The 17,760-nt window shown below is 39.2% G+C and overlaps 1 protein-coding gene across 1 annotated transcript in view; it reads right to left on the bottom strand.

Annotated features, from left to right (window-relative positions):
- Nucleotides 1–2,949: 2,949 nt before the first annotated feature.
- The window catches only part of LOC110288350 (amphiphysin), a gene marked incomplete at its 3' end in the record, with an annotated part of 44,356 nt that continues 29,545 nt past the window's right edge, over nucleotides 2,950–17,760 (bottom strand). The window contains exons 9-14 of the mRNA XM_021154721.1: nucleotides 14,542–14,658; nucleotides 11,871–11,894; nucleotides 9,925–9,948; nucleotides 7,454–7,486; nucleotides 6,753–6,809; nucleotides 2,950–3,072 (exon numbers count right to left, since the gene is read on the bottom strand). Of these exons, the coding sequence (XP_021010380.1) occupies nucleotides 2,950–3,072; nucleotides 6,753–6,809; nucleotides 7,454–7,486; nucleotides 9,925–9,948; nucleotides 11,871–11,894; nucleotides 14,542–14,658 (378 nt within the window). The remainder of the gene's footprint in view (nucleotides 3,073–6,752; nucleotides 6,810–7,453; nucleotides 7,487–9,924; nucleotides 9,949–11,870; nucleotides 11,895–14,541; nucleotides 14,659–17,760) is intronic.

The following is a 17,760-nucleotide window of genomic DNA, read 5'->3' as shown; positions in this document are numbered from 1 at the left end:
TCGCTGAACTCTTCCCTGTTCTCCCATCCTTTCCTTCCCACACGCCACCTTTGTAGGACTCCATGCTGCCAGTTATTTTTTTTTTTTTTTTGGTTCTTTTCTGCCCAGGATTGCATGGGTTTCCCCAGGTCCAAATGGAGGCTGCTAGGCCCTTCCTTCCTGTCTCTGGGAACCAGGCTGGTAACCTGCTATTCCTGAGCAGGGCTTCTCCTGCTGCTGCATTGGTCCAGGGGTGGGACTCTTAGTCCATTTGCCTTCCTCATATTGCACACCAGCACTTTATACATTTTGTTATCCATGAGCTTGCTTAATGTTGACATTATCTCTGTTTGCAGTGTGGGTCTCTGGCACAGCCATATCCACTGGAAATGGCGAAAGCTATAAAGCCAGCACAGAGGTTTGACATAGTTCCAGCAACGCTGAGCCAAATGCTGTTATCACTGTCAACTCTCACTTTTATGTTTTGGTCTCTGTGTGCTGCATTTTGGGGGGCATTCTGCATTATGATTCATTTTATGTCTCTTCCTAAGAAAATTATGTCTGAGTCCTTTTTGAAAAGTCATGAAATTACTATCTCTTCTGCTTTTAGGGAAATAACTTTATCTGGCCCTACTTGGAAGTCATCTTCATGCCCTGGAGACTGTGATAAGCACAGATGAGGCTACGATTCTAGGAATCTTCTCAGGATATCTTCCCCCAAGCAAACTGAAACAGTATGAATGGGACGGGATAAACATAGAGATACTTGACAAACTCTCACTGGCCAGGAGAAATGGTAACAGATTCATGACTGCTTTTTATAATATGCTTAGAGCTCTCTGAAACTGTACTTTAAAGATTGGGGATCTTACAGAGTACACACCTGGAGGAAAGCGCTCAGTAAATAGAAGCAATCAACTAAAACAGCTTTTCCTGCTTTATAAGGCTGATGATGAAACAGTATAGTCAAAGGTGGTAAGTCTTAGCATTTGCTATTCATAAAAAGACCAATTCACCTATTTGAAGTTTGCCTGGAGTGCTTTAAAACTTCAAATAATACCAGTCTAAAAGCAAACTATATAATAAACTTCTGCTTTAGTGGACACATTATTTATATTTATTGAATTGGAGTTATAAAAGCAACAATAAAAATAAAATTTGCTCTATTTGTACTTTCTAATTGTGACTGAACTTATAACCATGAGTATGTAATGAAAAACCAAACACATGTTTAAAAATGATGTAGTCGGTACTTGCTCAATAATCCTTAATTTGTCTTTGTTCTGTGAACCCCGTTTAAAGAAGTCAATTGCTGAAAGATCCCTCTGACCACTGCACCTGATTCAGTCCTTATCTCCTCTCAGTTGTTAGCACAGGGACAGAATCCCCACAGGTTTTCCTTGTGCATCAAGGTAAAAAAAACAAAGTATCTGAGCAGTAGGGTGGATCTCCAACCCAGCCAGAAGATATCCATAAATTCCCTCAGAGCTTCAAAGCCTGCAGAGACTAGATTTTGAAAAACTATTTTTAGATAATAAATATTTATAGATTCATTGGTCTAAAATATATACTATTGGTTCGGTATTGGGCCATTACCAACTTATGAAAGTAAAATCATAAGGAATCAATATATAAATGTCAGAAAGACATAGGAGACAGGATAGTGACCATGGACATACATTTGGCTTTGAGTTATACAGCTCCATCCCCCAATTTGTAATACTCTACATGGCAGCCTCGTTTCATCACCTGCACATACTATGTATAAGCACTCTTATCCAAACAATGCACTGAAAGGTCATAACCTCCTTATACTCCCATATGCACCAGGCTCCATGTGTTTCCACTTCTGAACAATGGTATAGGCTTCCCCACCCCTGGTAACAAATCATACATCTATTATTCAAGTGAATTCCAAACCTAGTTAGGTATGAAGACTAGAATGGCCAGTCCGGCTGGAACTAGTTTTTGTTGCATATGTAGTAAGACAAAAGCATCCTCTTTTAGGGTCCATCTTATGGTCTGATTGATTAGATTATGCCATTGCTCTACTATGCATGTCCTTTCCCATAATGCATCTGGTTTTAATCATATGAATGACAACTTATGCATAGGCATAATATTCCCTCATGTGTCCTGCTCTCAGTCCTGTCAGTGTATCTCTCTTTAATCTGAACTATCACTTTGCTGCAAATTAATTTATCTTGTTTTGTTTGCAGGTCCGTGTGGAGAGCCGTGCCGCAAGCAATCGCCATTATAAGATGGTGCTGGCCTCCGCTGTGCCTAACTAGTAAACAAGCCTTGTACACAGGTGCGAGAGTGAACTCACGCCTAGTCACTGCCTATCTCAGGGCGTAGTAACGGGGTGATGGGCGAGCAACGAATCAGGAGCTGACACACCACATCAGGTGCTGAAACTCCATGGCTGAGGGCTATATAAGCAACGCCATTTTCCGGGGTCAGGGTCTTCCCTCTTGAAGAAGCAATAAAGCTTTTTGCCGCAGAAGAATCTGGTTGTCCGAGTGTGTTCTTGCCGGTGAGAACGGTAGCTTGGGACAGGTCCGTATGAGACCTCACGTTCTATTGCTTTGGATAAGAGGCCACGGGCCTGGAAATACTCTGTGCATCCCTGACTGCCAGAAGCACAGAGCATGAACAACAAAGTTATCATGGGCTACTTGATCTCTAATTACAGGACGTTTCCAACTATCTCAGGTGGATCACAGAAATAGGTCTGACTCTCTCCATTGACAACAGAACAATCATGGGATAGTTTTAAAGAGCCACACCATGGCTACATGGCAGTTTCCCTAATGCATAAGATTGATTATTTGGTATATTCTCGATGATGATGATGTCAGAGAAAAATCCAGGGCAGCTAAAACCTGGATAGGAAGTGACACATAGGCTCATGGGTGAAGACTGAAGGAAGCAGTGGACTGAATGGAAGCGTTAGGGGACAGTGCTCACCACAGCCTCCTCCTTTGGCTCCTCCATCTCTAGCCCAAGGTCCAGCCCAGCAGTAGGTGCAGCAGCAGTGGCAGGAGGCTCCTCGGCTTGGGGCTCTGTAGGTAGAGCCTGCTCAGTTTCAGCCTTGAGTTATTTGGGGGTAAGAAGAAAAGAAACCTCAACATGTGAATAGATGACATTGCAGGATTCTGGACAATCCAGAATCTCAGCATCATTCTGAACAGGCAGCCAGTTTCACCTAATTCATTCTAGAAAAATGAGTTCTCTCATCTAGTGTCATTGGGTCTTGTAGAACTGAAAAGTCGTAGTGTGTAATTGTGTTGAGCTTCTCCTGAACAGGATCCAGAATGGTTTCCTTCAAAGTGGGCAAAGACCTGCCACTGTATTCACCTGTAACAGTTTGTCTTCATGCTACTATAAACTGTATGAGAGAACCTGAAATGACTCTTCTGTTGTATGGAGAGAGAAAGAGAAAGATGAGAAAGAGAAAGAGAAAGAGAAAGAGAAAGAGAAAGAGAAAGAGAAAGAGAAAGAGAAAGAGAAAGAGGAGGAGGAGGAGGAGGAGGAGAAACAGAAAGAGGAGGAGGAGGAGAAAGAGAAGGAGAAAGGGGGGGGGGACGGGGAGGGGAGGGGGAGGGGGGAGAGGGAGAGGGAGATGGAGAGGGAGACAGAGAATATCAAAGAGAATGTTTTTAGAAGGTCCAACATTGGCCAGGTGAAAGGAGTCAGAAAGAATCTAAAGATCATATAGTCCTGTGATCTTAGGTGTATAAATATATATATATATATATATATATATTACACCAAAAATGGAAGGGTCATTCCAGTATACAAATTAAAAATATTTATTTGATGCAATGTATCTCTTCCAAAGCAGGGAGAGCAGGCTCGGCAACCTGGCTGCTCCAGAAACTGCAGAAAGTTGGAGCTTCTGGGTCACTCCCTTCTTTTTGATCACCCAGAACAATTCTGTAGCAATCAAAAACCGGTTGCTTGAAGAATTATAAGGCAGCCTTCTCCATGGTCTCAGACTCTTTATACCATAGGGGCAAAATAAGATGCTGTTGGCCCCATGAGACTGCTACATATAGTCAGCCTATGATAATCCTTACACACTGAATCAGGTCTCTAGCATTTTAACTCAAAACCTTCTGTTTTTCCTGTACACTTAATTAATGCAGCACATAATGAATTTTACATAAAAGTAATAGGGAAACTGTTCTAAAGCTGCCAAGAAGCCAAGAGAAGATTTGATGCACAACTCATATAAAATATAAAAATTATCATGCATTTTAAAAATGCAAAGATAACTGAAAATACAGAACAATGTTTGGATCATTGCCTTACATTTCTAGAAAGCTGGGGAAATTCTGGATCTTTATTTAAGTAAGATCAATGAGGGTGGCTTTAGACATGAGTCTAACTGTATTTCCTTGTTAAAATCAAAAAGCACAGCTATAGCATGGAATGAACAGGATTGGAATTTTCTCACAAGCACACATGTTCACTGAGTTCTAACAATTGTGGCTGCGACTTAAGTTCTAGGGGACAAATGCAGCTTACTAGTAATGAGCAAGCATGAAACACTCTGTATAAATCCCATTACTGAAATTAGTCTTATGGACCACTCTTTTATTCCTTCTGAGATACGAAAATATTAATATTTTCTTACTATATACCAATGAAGTTCAATTTTTAAGCAATATCTTATGGGGAAATCTGAAGTTTTATTATGTGAATTGGGCTCTGCTTCAACTGTTTTTGCTGTTGTTCCTACAAGGTATCTGTCTTGACAGATGTTAATGGACCAGTAACATGCTATGTCTAATTGTGGGCTCTAGAAGCAATTCTTCTTTCAGAATGAAAATTTGTCAGAATAAAGCTGGCTATGTTGTTCTGGAGCACATATTCTGAAAACGCTCAGTGATGAGAATAAGCCATATCAGTACAGAGACAGAGAAGAGCTGGGAGAGTCAAGAGTCTATAAGCCAGTGTGGAACTTGCCTTCCACTACTGCTTTTTCAGGCTTAGAAGGGTTATTTAGTACAAACTCAGAGGATTGGTGGGCAACTAAGGAACAAGGTCTGAAGATGTAAAATGGCTTTAACTGGTACATAGTTATATTCTGAGGGCCATGAGACATGAATCAGGAAATATGCAGCTGAATGCCAGCTTCATTCCCCTTTGCCCAGCTCAGTCAATGGGCCCAACGTTGTGGCTTCTGCTGTTCCTGAGATGTCACACAGTATCAACATAGTTGATAGTTACATGATAGTTACAGTTTATAGCTCCAGTGCATGGTGATTGCCTACTGCCTGTAGCAAGAACGTTAGTTGCATTTGCAATGCTGGGCAGGACAAGCTGTGCTCCTCAGCAGAGAATTCTGCTCAGGAGAATACATGAGGAGAGGACTAGAGAGAAAGCAAGAAAGGTCACATGACCAACACTAGAGTGTGGAGAGATTCTCGTGGCACTGAAAGGTCATGGTTCTGAGCTTGGACTTTCTGTGTTAGTGTAGTGCTATGAGTTTAAGCATGTCCAATCGTTTTTCTTCTCTTCCTGAATTTCTGAGTTTTCCATAACTGTTCACAATTGATAATTAAAAAAAAAACCTCATCATCCAAATTATATCATCAAGGCTGAGAATAACCACTATGAGAAGGGGCATAACAAGCCTCTCTGGCTTAGTTATTAATACCATACCCATTAAAAAAAAGCCAGCACTTCTGTTCTCCACTACTTGCACAAAATGCACAAAGACATAATAATACATTGACAAAATACCAGAATGTTACCAAAATTAATTTTTGGACAAATTTTTCAGAATGTCTTATTTCAAAGTAAATGTGTATCTTGTGAGAAAATGCCAATCCAATGTCTGTTTCATTCCATAGGATAGGTACACTTTTTGATTTTAACAAGGAACTATTGTTAGACTCATGTGTAAAGCCGCCCTCATTGTTTATATTTAAATAAAGCTTCAGAATTGGTCCAGATTTCTAGAAATGTAAGCCAATGATCCAAACATTGTTCTTTAATGTCAGTTATGTTTGCATTTTTAAAATGCTCAATATTTTCATATGAATTACATGTCAAACCTCCTCTTGGCTCCTCTTCAAAAGTCCTTCATAGCACAGACTCAGCTGGCCAGGGAAGAGCAATGTTAACAACCTCTGCGACCCTCAGCAAGCACAAGCCCTCTCTTCTGCAGTAGGGTAAATACACAGTGACAGCTCTCAGGGTCTCTTCAATCGGCTTGATGAGGAAGCTGCTGAAAGGCTTCCCATGGAAACTGTCCTTCCCACCTCCCAAGCATCTCCTCTAGTCTCCAGAGGAACTCTTTCCTACTTAGTCCATGATGTTAGTCTCTTCATTAGCTGGCCTGTAAGTGCTTCTCTCTAGAACGTTTAAAATGAAGGGATGAGATGAGAAATTAGTAGCTCTAGGCTCAAGGAAAAAGGCAGTGATATATTAGTTAAAACATAAATTCTTGGGGCAAATTCATTTTTAGTCCTGTAGCTTAAGCTACAGTCACATAGAGACCTGTGGCTTTGATGGATTTATTGTGTTCCACTGAGGGTCATAAGTATCACAGGAAGCTGGTTCCTGCTGGTGTCACTGTGCCAGAAACAAACAAGTTCAGAGTCAGATTTTACAGATGATTTCTTCCCACTTTTCTGAAAAAAGGGGGAAGCTATAAAAATCATACTATGCATATTAAAGTTCAGATAGGCTAGTGTAGCCAACTAACTTTCAACTGTTCCATGATGACAACTGTCCCAAATATGGTCACATCAACTTACCAAGCCACCTACCATATTCTGATCTGTCTGCATGGTGAATAATGAAGTGTCCTGGGCCTGAAAATTGAAAGAAAACAGGCCATTAAAAAAATCCATCTAAACTAGTTACCACCAGTTGTATCGATACATTTTAATGTTTTTTGAAAGTTCCCTTTAAATTATTTTAAAAAACAACACAAGTAAGTGTTAACATGAGCTTTTCTAAATATAGGTCTGTACTAGCAGACTGCCCAGGAAACACCACTTTCTTGAAGACAGCCTGAGTATGGTTTCTGATCGTTAGATGGCTTCCCCTCCCCACCCCCTGGAGAATCACTAAGTGTATTACTGTATGTAATGTGGCTCACCATGACATTTTAGAAGGAGGTCTTAAAAACCATCATCTCTAAGAACCTTATCTCCTCTTTTCCAACAGCTGAGTCTAGAGGATATTTTGGGTTGGAGTCACCTCTAAGAACTAGTAGAAAAATTGGTAGAGCATCACGGGGCACTTAATGTGCTGGATCCTGGGTAAAGTGCACTGCATGCGTGGCTCATTTCATCACAACAATGTTATTTCCATTACTCAAGTTGTAAGCAGGGAGGGCAAATTTTGTACTGATTCTCTCAATCATTTTGTTGGATCAGTGACACAAAACCCACACAGAAACAAAGTACAACATTCTCAGCTGGGAGCTCTCATAAGAAAACCATCTTCTTACCTGGGTGAAATCATTAAATGAACCCCCAGAAGCCTAAAAGAAATGGAAACCAGGTATGACTTTTTCAACAACTTCATAGGATGAATGAATAGCCATTAGGCAGGCTGAAGAGACACTACTACCACACACAATTGAAAAATAATACAACAGGTTGCTTTGTTGGAAAGTGCTCAGGAACGACAAAGAGCCCGTGCTGTATTATTATAAATAGGCTGACAAAAAAAAGGGGAAAGATGCGCGTGCTTCAGTGTTCACCAACACGGACTTTCTCAATAATGATGAGGTCATTCTAGCAAGAAGTATGGGGGCTAATATCTCTTTTCAGTCACTGATATGAATCACTTTAATGAACAGCAACAGTGATTCTACAGTTTTCGTGAGACTGAGTAAAACATTTCATGAGTTTTTATTGGAGTGGAGCCACATTAGTGACAGTAAGTAAATTTCTGTTGCTCATGGTTTAGCACATTTTAGTGTGTTACATGAAAAAAAAAGGAGAGAGAGAGAGAGAGAGAGAGAGAGAGAGAGAGAGAGAGAGAGAGAGAAACTTGGTAAATGGGATGGTAAGAAGGACTCTACTGATTACCAGCACAATCATTATTTAGATTTTTTTTTTTTTTTTGTCAACCTGTTTGTGTTTGGCTTACATAGGTATCAAGAGGTACATCTGTCAAGGAGATCAATGATGGAAAATGAAGTTGGTGAGAGACATAAGGAAAAGCAGAGTCTAAGGAAATCTGGCTAGTCTAAGCTACATTCTAGGGTAAGTACCTCATCTTTATCAGCCTCTATGTCTTGGTACAATAATCCATATCTCTGGTTAGCAATTTCATCTTCAGATAAATCTGAGTTGTTGATGTCATTGTCTTGGGAACTATCAGGGCTCTCCATGCTAGTGTTCGAGGAGGTTCCCTGACCCAGTGGTCTAGGTGTCTCCTGGCTTTGATCTGAACTGTTAGCACTGGTATGTTTACCACATACATCTGCTCGTAAGTTCTCCTCCAGTCCTTTCTCATTTTCTACCAAATGCTCCCAGCATCTATGTAAACCTTCTTTATCTCTGATATGCCAGTGGCTATTAGATTCCTGCCACTCAGCAAATGTGCTTGTGTGGCCATCTGGAATATTAGAGACTTTTACTATATCTACATCATTGATTCCTGACTTCAAGTCTGACTGCCAGACTTGACCTGGATCTGTTCCCCAAGAATCAGGTTTTTCAGCTTTTGGCAATGTAATGAAATGACCAAAATTTCCAATCATTTCTTTTTTAGTTAAATCCGATTCCCCAGTGCTTGAATCTTTAATAATAGACACGGAGGCAATCTGCATAGGCAGGTTACTGAACCCTGTGTGATTAGCAGGTGAAGCTCCAGGGCCTTCTGCCTTTTTTTGATAAATTGTTACTTGAGTCTCATCAAATAACTCTTGGATTCTATCATCAAATTTATCTGTCACGTATACTCTTCCCATGTCTTTTTCCAATAGATCAGCTTCCTCAAAATAATTTTCATAGGTTTTTAGTCTTTCTTTACATATCATCTTTAGATCATTCCAACTATCCACTTCACTACTTTTAAGTTTCTCCTGGCCTTTCTCTGCTGGTTTTTTGAGATGATTTAGTGTTGTATTCTCTAGACTGTCACATACTTTCTCTTCAAATCCCTCAGTACCTTCTATTGCCTTGATACCAATAGCTCCAGTGTCTACCCTTTGGTATGTCTCCACACATACCCACATAGGATCTTCTAACTTCTGTGTCTGTTTTATTTCTCCATCTGATATTTTAGCTTCTTCGTGACCTTCTTTGAACAGGTCAGCTTTTCCGATGGCTGGTCTCTCTGAGTCAAGTAATGCATATGGCTGGTCCATCTCCATGCACGTAGTAATAGCAACTTCAGCCTCAGGAACAGGCTCTGAGGACAGCTGCTCATTTCTAGCTGGAGGGGCATCCTCACCCTGACCAGCTACAGTAGAACAGTCAGCAGAAGAAAGCATTGCAGTAGATAATCTCATGTCTTGCTCTGCTTCAGAGAGACAGAGCATGTCTTCTCGGGACCCACTTGACGTCATCTCCTGGCTGACACTGTCTGTCCTAGCATGAGGCCCCCAAGTGAATGCACCTATGTCAGTTTCATATCTTTGAATCTCTTCAGCCAAACCACTGTCAGGAGTTTCCTCCATGATGAGGTTACACATAGAAAGACTTTTTGAAGAGTCAGTCTTTAAAGTATGCAGAAAAGCAAAGAGGAAAAAATGGAATAGACCATGAGATATTTGATGAGAAACATACAGGTCTTCATTAGTGTAGTATCAGTTAAATAAAACCAGAAAGTATTTAAGTTCATCAGTTTACAGTCAATTCTAGGACTAGCAATGTCATGGGGGAAAAGTCATTCAACAAAAAAATATCATAGGTACAATGATATTAAATATCTTCAAGATATAGAAAGTTATGAAAATCTACTTACTGGTTGTACCAAATCCGTGCTTGTCTGTAAGATGGGGAGGAGAGAAAAGACAAAAGAATAAGAAGACACTTCAGTGTACTGTTGAAGTCTCACATTATCCAGAGACAACATTCTTCAGAATGCTGTGGCGTTTACTGTCCAGGAATTACATTTTACAACTTGTTTTGTTATTGGAATCATTTTGTTCTAAAAAAAATTATTTAAGACATTTGAGGTGGAGGCACAAATGAAACAGAAAGAACCCGCGTCATTTTCTAATAATGAGGATGTATCATGGCTAGTTTACAATTTCTCCCTTAGGAAACCAAGAAATGAAAATGCTTATTCAAATGAGTGTGTGAGTCTGAGAATACCAAGATGCTATCAAGCATAGAGGACAAGAAATGCCTCCATGCTGCATGCTCTGTAAGAGCATCAAAGAAGAACCTTCCCACACTCGTTCTTCACTCGGCTCTATTTCACTAGGGATTTCTGGATGGAGAATGACTTTGTATTAACTACACTAACTAGCTTGAGTGTCTCCTGGCAGCCCACCCTCAACCTAGAAGCCGATTTCTGCCCACAAGAAAAAGGCCCTGTACAGTGGACTGGACTATGAGTCACGGGCAGTATGTCCAGAAAGCTGATATTTCGTACATTTTTGTTGTCTGTTTTCCTAACAAATCTGTCCTCTGAAGCAAAGAAAAGTTCCTTCTAGAAGATATCTTTGCCCTTACCACAGTCCTTTTAGAGAGGGAAAAAATGTGCTATTGCTATAAATAAAGTTACAAAATTCAGGGATAACTAAGATTAGTATTGTTTCCATAATCAATAATAAAAGGAATGCAAAGTTGAGGTTAGGATTCTAGTGCCCTGAGTATCAATCCATCCTCACCGTTTTACAAATGCACAAATCAAACTAATTCAGTGTAAATTATGAATTCAGTGTAAATATGTCTTAGTCATGTGTAGCTTCTAAAAACACAAGTAGTTATGTTCTTGGTCTCTTTCAAGGATCCTACAAAGTGGAATATAAACTCTAGGGAAGTATATAAAGACTGAGACCCTGCACTAATGAATGCTAGGCTTTACATGGGTGTTATCAGTCTTCTAATTTTGCAATGCAGATGAATACAACAAAGTGCCTCTCTCTCCCCCTCCCCCCTTCCCCCTCTCTCTCCCTCCCCCTCCTGTCTCCCCCCTCTCTTCCAAGTCTAAATTCTGAAAATATTCAGCCTTGCACACCAGGTCAGCTATATAAAGTAACACCATAATCATTGGTACCTTTTGTTGATACATACTATATACTGAGATAAATACCAGGCACATATCTCATTCAAGCCTGAACAAACCCTCTGAAGTATATGTCATCACCTTTGTTTTATAGATGTGAAAAGTTGAATTAGAGAATTTTAGAAATTGATCAAATTTACAAAGATTATAAATATTAGGGTACGAACTCAACTCCACATCTTTCTAGTTCAAATTTTATAAATGTTTCAACGGAATTTATTTAAATATAATGATAAAAATGTTCCCATCACCTTTTATTTTTTTTCATCCACACTCTGTGGTTTTTGTTTGTTTGTTTGTTTGTTTGTTTGTTTTTTGAGACAGGGCTTTTCTGTGTAGCCCTGGCTGTGTTTTGATTCAGTTTAAGAGTACCATATGCGTGCATGCCTTCCACTACGATGGCTCTTTAGAGTGTCAGTCCCCACAGGAATGCACAAAGAGCACAATGCCATTGTCTCGATCACTATTAGTTCAGCAATGTGGGCCACTGACACACATTTCTCTACTAAGTTCTTAGATTTGGGAAATGCTCCAAACTTTCAAGTATTTTTTCCTAGGGGAATATATTATCATTGAATGTATGGGTTCTCTTTTTCCTCACAAGTGCAAAAGTATATTAAGGTTTCAAATTTTTATAGATTAAAATATGGGAAATTAGTTCTCAGATGCCTTACCGTCCATAAGTCCCAGGGCAATGTCTGTAAGCAAACAAAAAGAAACACTATAAATGAAAGTCCATACCATTCGTAATAAATATAAAGAGGCTATGGGTAGCAGCTCTCTTCCATAGCTCCACTCTTGGGTATAGAAACATTCCACTTCTGTTACCAATTTTGGTGGACATGCATCACATGTGGCTATTGAGAACTTGAAATGTGCTAGTCTAACAGAATCAAAATTTAAATTTTATATAGCTTATCCACATGTAGATACTGTGAGAGCAGCAGGGATCTAATCTATTGGCCTTTGGTTCTTTAGAAGCGCTTGCTTGGTCTTGATTGTGTACAATGAATGTGTTATTTCAATACACACATGTCATTAAAGTAAGAATGTTTTCTAGCACTAGAGTTATCATATCACTGAGCAACTGCAGGCCTTAATCCTTAACTAATGTGCTTGCCTCTCCCTACTACCTCAAGAACATATATTATGACCACTTTGATAGCAAATAGATCCTTTAAACTGCCATTCTCCAACATGCTGGATTAGAGAACACACAGATTAATTGGCAGTCATTCACATTAATAGGTACCCATTAAAGCCTACTAACAGCATGCCTGACATTCATTGCTGATATTTTAATTGTGAAGCTCACTGATCTATGAAGGATTTTGAACCGTTACAGCAACTTGCACTGAGAGTGAGGACAGTGTGAGAGACCTTCCTTTCTCCCTGAGACTGAGAATCGCTGCTAAAGCCACATTGTTTTATACTTGTGCCTCAGTGACCCAGGCTGCATTCACCCACTTGCTTTGATTATGTAAAGGTAAGTAGAATACTAGAAAGACATTCATTTCAAATGAGTTTCTAGGGTGACATCTACTTTCTATAGATTCTGTACCAAAGAGAGTCAGGTCCTGTGGTAATGACTGATGTTCCCCACGCCATCTGGCCTTCTAACTTCATCTCTATGTAGCTTAGATAGCCTTTTGATTAGCACCAAAGAACAGGGAAGATAGGGAAGAAAGGCTGCTTTGAAAAAAATCACACTTATTTGGATCCACAGATGCTTCTGTGTCTGAAATGCATTTTCAGATTTTTTTGACTATCCTGATGGTCTCTCTAAATGACATAATACAAGTCTCTGTATGGTGCAGACTACAGCAGCATTTTTTTTCAAAGGAGGAAGCAATGCTAAACACTGTGTTCATCTCTTCTTGGAAAAAGGAAAGGCTCTGAGAGCTTGTGTGAGCACTGCAGAGATCATGAGTTAAGGAGGACCCTGACAGTTGACAAGGACCCAGTGGCTTTGAGGGAAGGGGAAAGGGCATCTTGGAACCCAACAAACTCATGTAGTCTCCTTCAACCTGCCTTCTTCTTTAGAGGGGAGAGACTACAGGACCACCAGAAAACCAGAATTGCTTCCTCCTTGGCAGGAAGGAAGACCACAGCTTTATACAGCCTGTCCTAATTGTGGTGATTTATGTACAGTATGAATCTCCAAGAAGAGTTTAGAGACAGCCTACTAAGAGATCCTCTTTATTTACAAAGCACCAGTAAAACTAATTGTATTTGGTTATTAGATTACTTATCCCATTTACAAAGAGCAGGCCTTCAGAAGCCATGTCAGCCTAACAAAGCACAGACTAGCAAGAAAACTGTCTACACAGAGCAGTTTGCACTCCTCAAGAGTTAGCTATAATGATTCAAGTCATCAGGACTAGAAATTCAAGTCAATTCTTAATTTCCATTTGAATTTTTTAATACACTTCAGTTTTAATTTGCTCTATATTTTAGAACCTTGGATTTTAGTTAAGTGTGAGTGTGCCTCCTGCCCCACCCCCCACCCCATGCACTTAATGCTAATAGTACTGACTTGTGATTTGTTTTGAGTCTCTTTAAGCCAGGCTGGCTGACTTTCCATCTTCCTCCCGATCTTCTTGAGTAGTGAGTGGGATTACAGGTATGAACCACCACATTTCAAATGTTTCCTCAAATTTTGTGTTGACTTTCTTCCATTAAAATCAACGATTATACACTAACTATGCCAAAAGCATCATCCCTACCTCCGCAGGTGTACACCTAATACAGGTCTCCTAAGAGAATCTTATGACAGTGAGTACCAAAAGGGGGGGAAAGAGTGAGGAAGAGATGAGCAAGAATAAGCATAAGAAGCAAGGCACTCCACATCCACCTGTGCTCAGCACCAGAGCATTGCTCTGCAGGGTGGATGCAAGTGTAGTTTCCAGCTCAGAACCATCCAGACTGCAAGTACATGTCTATGGGGACATGGTCTGGTAGTTATCTAAATACTCCCGAACTTCCAAAACATGAGGAAATAAGTAGGAAACTTGAAGCTAAAAGAACTCTATTAATAAAGGGAAGCCATGAGGTGTATTATCAGAACCTACACTCTGAGAGCATGTGAGGCACTGATAACAACTCTGAAAGACACCGTTCTGAGGCAAACAGCTCAGCGGCAAGAGAAGGCTAATGGCACGGAGAAGTGTAAGATAGTTGGTACTAATAAAGCTTTTTTTTCCTATATCTTAAAAATAGGAACTATTTGTTAACCAATCAGAAAAGTAGCTAACCATCCGTTGAAAGACACAGAGGTCTCCTGTAAACTTACTAAGCATATTCCTTAATGTTTATCACCCCTAACCATGTGAGCTCACTTGATACCTGAGACATGGGAGAGTGGGTCGCTGCAGCAGAACCTGCCGGAGCCACATCAGGCTTGAAAGGGTCAAAGTCCAAATCCAGCAAAGTCTCTTCCTTCTTCACCTCCAAGACTTCGTTCTGTTAAAACAGATGAATATGAGTTCGTGGAAAGAGCCAGGTAGAATGTCTCACTGAGATGCCCGGCCATGCCAGCACTTCATCCAATGCAGTGATAGAGTCTAGCCACACACAACTCATATCCCAGGACCACACACTTGGTTAGATTCCAAGTATTGGAATGCCACACAGATAAAAGGAATCTCCCTTTGGTTATCTTAAACAATGTAAATCAGAAAATTAAGTAAATCAAAACATTACATATGACTATAAAAGTTAAGAAAAAAGGTGCTAAGATTTGCAACGGTGTACCTCAATGATGCTAAAACTCAGGAAGGAACTGATGCATGATGCTGCCCATCTCACATTCATCCCTCATTCTCCCCATGGTCTCCATTTCATACTCTGCACTGAGTATGAAATGTGCCTCAGATGTACTTCTGTGTGAGTATATGGTCCCTACCTGCTAGTATTTTTTAAAATAGGATTATGGGAACTTTATGTGGAAGTGTTACAAGGAAATTTTGACATTCTATAGTCTATACCCCTCCTATCCTCTCTTCCTAATTGTGGTCTCAATGTGACCAGCTACCATTCCATCCATATCACGATGAACTGACCATCAAACAACAAGTTGAAATGCACCCTGAAGTCAGGGTGGTTTTCATCAGGAATGAACACTCCATTCCTTGATTTCATTATTGTATTATCCATTCCACCACTCTGTGTGTGTGTGTGTGTGTGTGTGTGTGTATGTGTGTGTGTGTGTAAAATGGTAAAAGGGGAGAAAACAGAGAGTGTTCTGTGCCAGTCAATATTTCCTACAACATGACCCTTCCAACCTTTAGTTGTAAAGCAGGTAAGCAACTGCGACACAGAATGAACGTCTACCATAATACTATAAGATTGTGTTAAACATTGACATCTGGGCACCAGCCACAATGGTACACGGAAATAGCATGGACTTGAAGTTGGTTTAACCTGAGCTCAAGCTACAAAGTAAAGGGCAGAGCTGAGACAAGGTCTCCATAAATTATAGCACAGTGACGGGAATGAGGGCAGTGTCCCACAGCCAAATAATATGTTTTTGATATTTGGTATGTTTCATTTCTGAACATTTTGTTGTTTAGAAATTGAAAGGTTATATCAATGGGTAATACACTACACAAAATTGAGGTGTTTGAAGAAAGATTTTGAAGGACAGGAATTGTTTTCATTATTGGTCAAAGAAACAAACTTCTGAACACAGAAATTCAAAAACAGCCACGAGGCTACAACAGGTAATATTTTAACATCCCACACTCAGTGTGTAGGAAGCTGCATGTGTGTCAGGCTCTGGGCTCCCTTGTCAGATGAATAATGCATTCCTATAATCCAGGTTAAAACTTTACATTTATTGTTATTTTTAATATTAAGGACATTTTTATTATATTGGTGTACATTATTTTTAAATGTAAGAATTTTCCATTAAGAAAAACTTTAAAAACATTTTTTTACTTTACTATGTGTTCCTGTTGCTGTTTTTTAATGATGTATGTTCATTGTTTGGAGTGAAGGTTTTCATAATCATGTTTTAAGTCAATCATGCTTTGACCATATTTACTCCAAACACCTTATTCTTTCTCTCATTCCTTTCTAGTCTGCTTTCTTTTTCTAGACAATTTTGTTTGTCCCTTAATTTCATATAATATATGCCACTATTGCTTCTTCTTGGGATATATATATATATATGCTTCAATATTAGTCTTTAGTTTTCTATTTTTCAGCATGACTCTTCCTCATAATATGCTTTTAAATTTTGCAAACATTGTTATTCCAAAAACACTTGTTTCATTCAAAATTTGAATCCTAATACTGATAACATGTTCGTTGTAAAGAGGGGACATGCAGCTGGAAGGTGGAAGTGGTAGGAGGAGTCTAGAAAGAGTTGAAGAGGGAATGTGGAAGATGAATATCATCAGAATATGTTATACAAATGTGTGAAAAGGAATAGATAATATACACTTCACAATTCTAAAAATGCCCCATACCGAAATTTGGAAACTATTTGCCTACAAAAGTATCATGTTTCCAACACAATAAACAGTTTATTAGAAAAAAAATAGGCAACATTGGACACTTGTTAATCAGACCTAGAAGCGAATATAATGGGAGAGTTAGGCAGTACCAGGAGAGCAACTCTTATTCATTGTGTACTGGTGGTTTCTTAGGTGTATACACAGGACAAAACTCAGTAGTTTGTATATTTTAAATATGTGCACCTTACTGTGTTTTAACGCACAGTATACTGACTAATGAAGAAGCACAAGTAGGAAGAGTTACATGTGCCATGACACAGCCTTACAGTGCAAGCATCCTGTTGTTTCTCACAATGGGATCAAGTCAACCTGACATAAGATCATCATTTTATATTTATAGTAAAATATTCAACAGATTACAAAACTTTAAATTTTTAATACTATATTTTGTTCCACTATTTAAAGAGAATAGTATGATATAACAGAATGGCTAAAATATTATTTCTGGGAAATTGAATTATATTTTCTAATTTTTACCTTGTTCTTTGTTTTATTTTAGAAATGTTTATGTTAATCATATATCATTTTCAGTATGTAAAGCCTTTGAAGTTATATGAGGTAGCATATATTGCAATTTACAGCTAAAGCAATATTGCATGTAGATACAAAACATGTACTTCAAATCTAGGCCTCAGAACTTCATATGTGCACATACATGCACACACAGTGTTGAATCACAACATAGTGCTTTAATAAGACAGACCAATGAGGGCATTGGTATTACTTCTTCTAGAGATCATTTATTGTCCTCTTTTGTTCTTTCAACACATTTTAAGAATATTTACTATATTCCAGGTATTTTCTTGCCTCCAGAACTTTTTAATGAGTCAGAGAATGTCAAATGGGAAGCTGAAGGAAGAGGAGATAAAGCTTCCAGGAGCAAGGCCAGTTAGGAGCAATTTTGTATGAAATATAGATAGCTGAAACTTAACAAAGCAGTCGATAATTTCTATCAATGAGTAAACTTGTAGTGTTTTATCAATACCCACGAGGAAGCGTGGCTGGGGAAATCTAATTTCAAAACTGGAAACATGAGGAGAGTGTT

This window comes from Mus caroli, unplaced genomic scaffold (assembly GCF_900094665.2).
Source record: "Mus caroli unplaced genomic scaffold, CAROLI_EIJ_v1.1 scaffold_11210_1, whole genome shotgun sequence".
NCBI lineage: Eukaryota > Metazoa > Chordata > Mammalia > Rodentia > Muridae > Mus > Mus caroli.
Note: the sequence above shows the minus strand (reverse complement) of the source record. Positions and strands in the feature narration are given on the sequence as shown.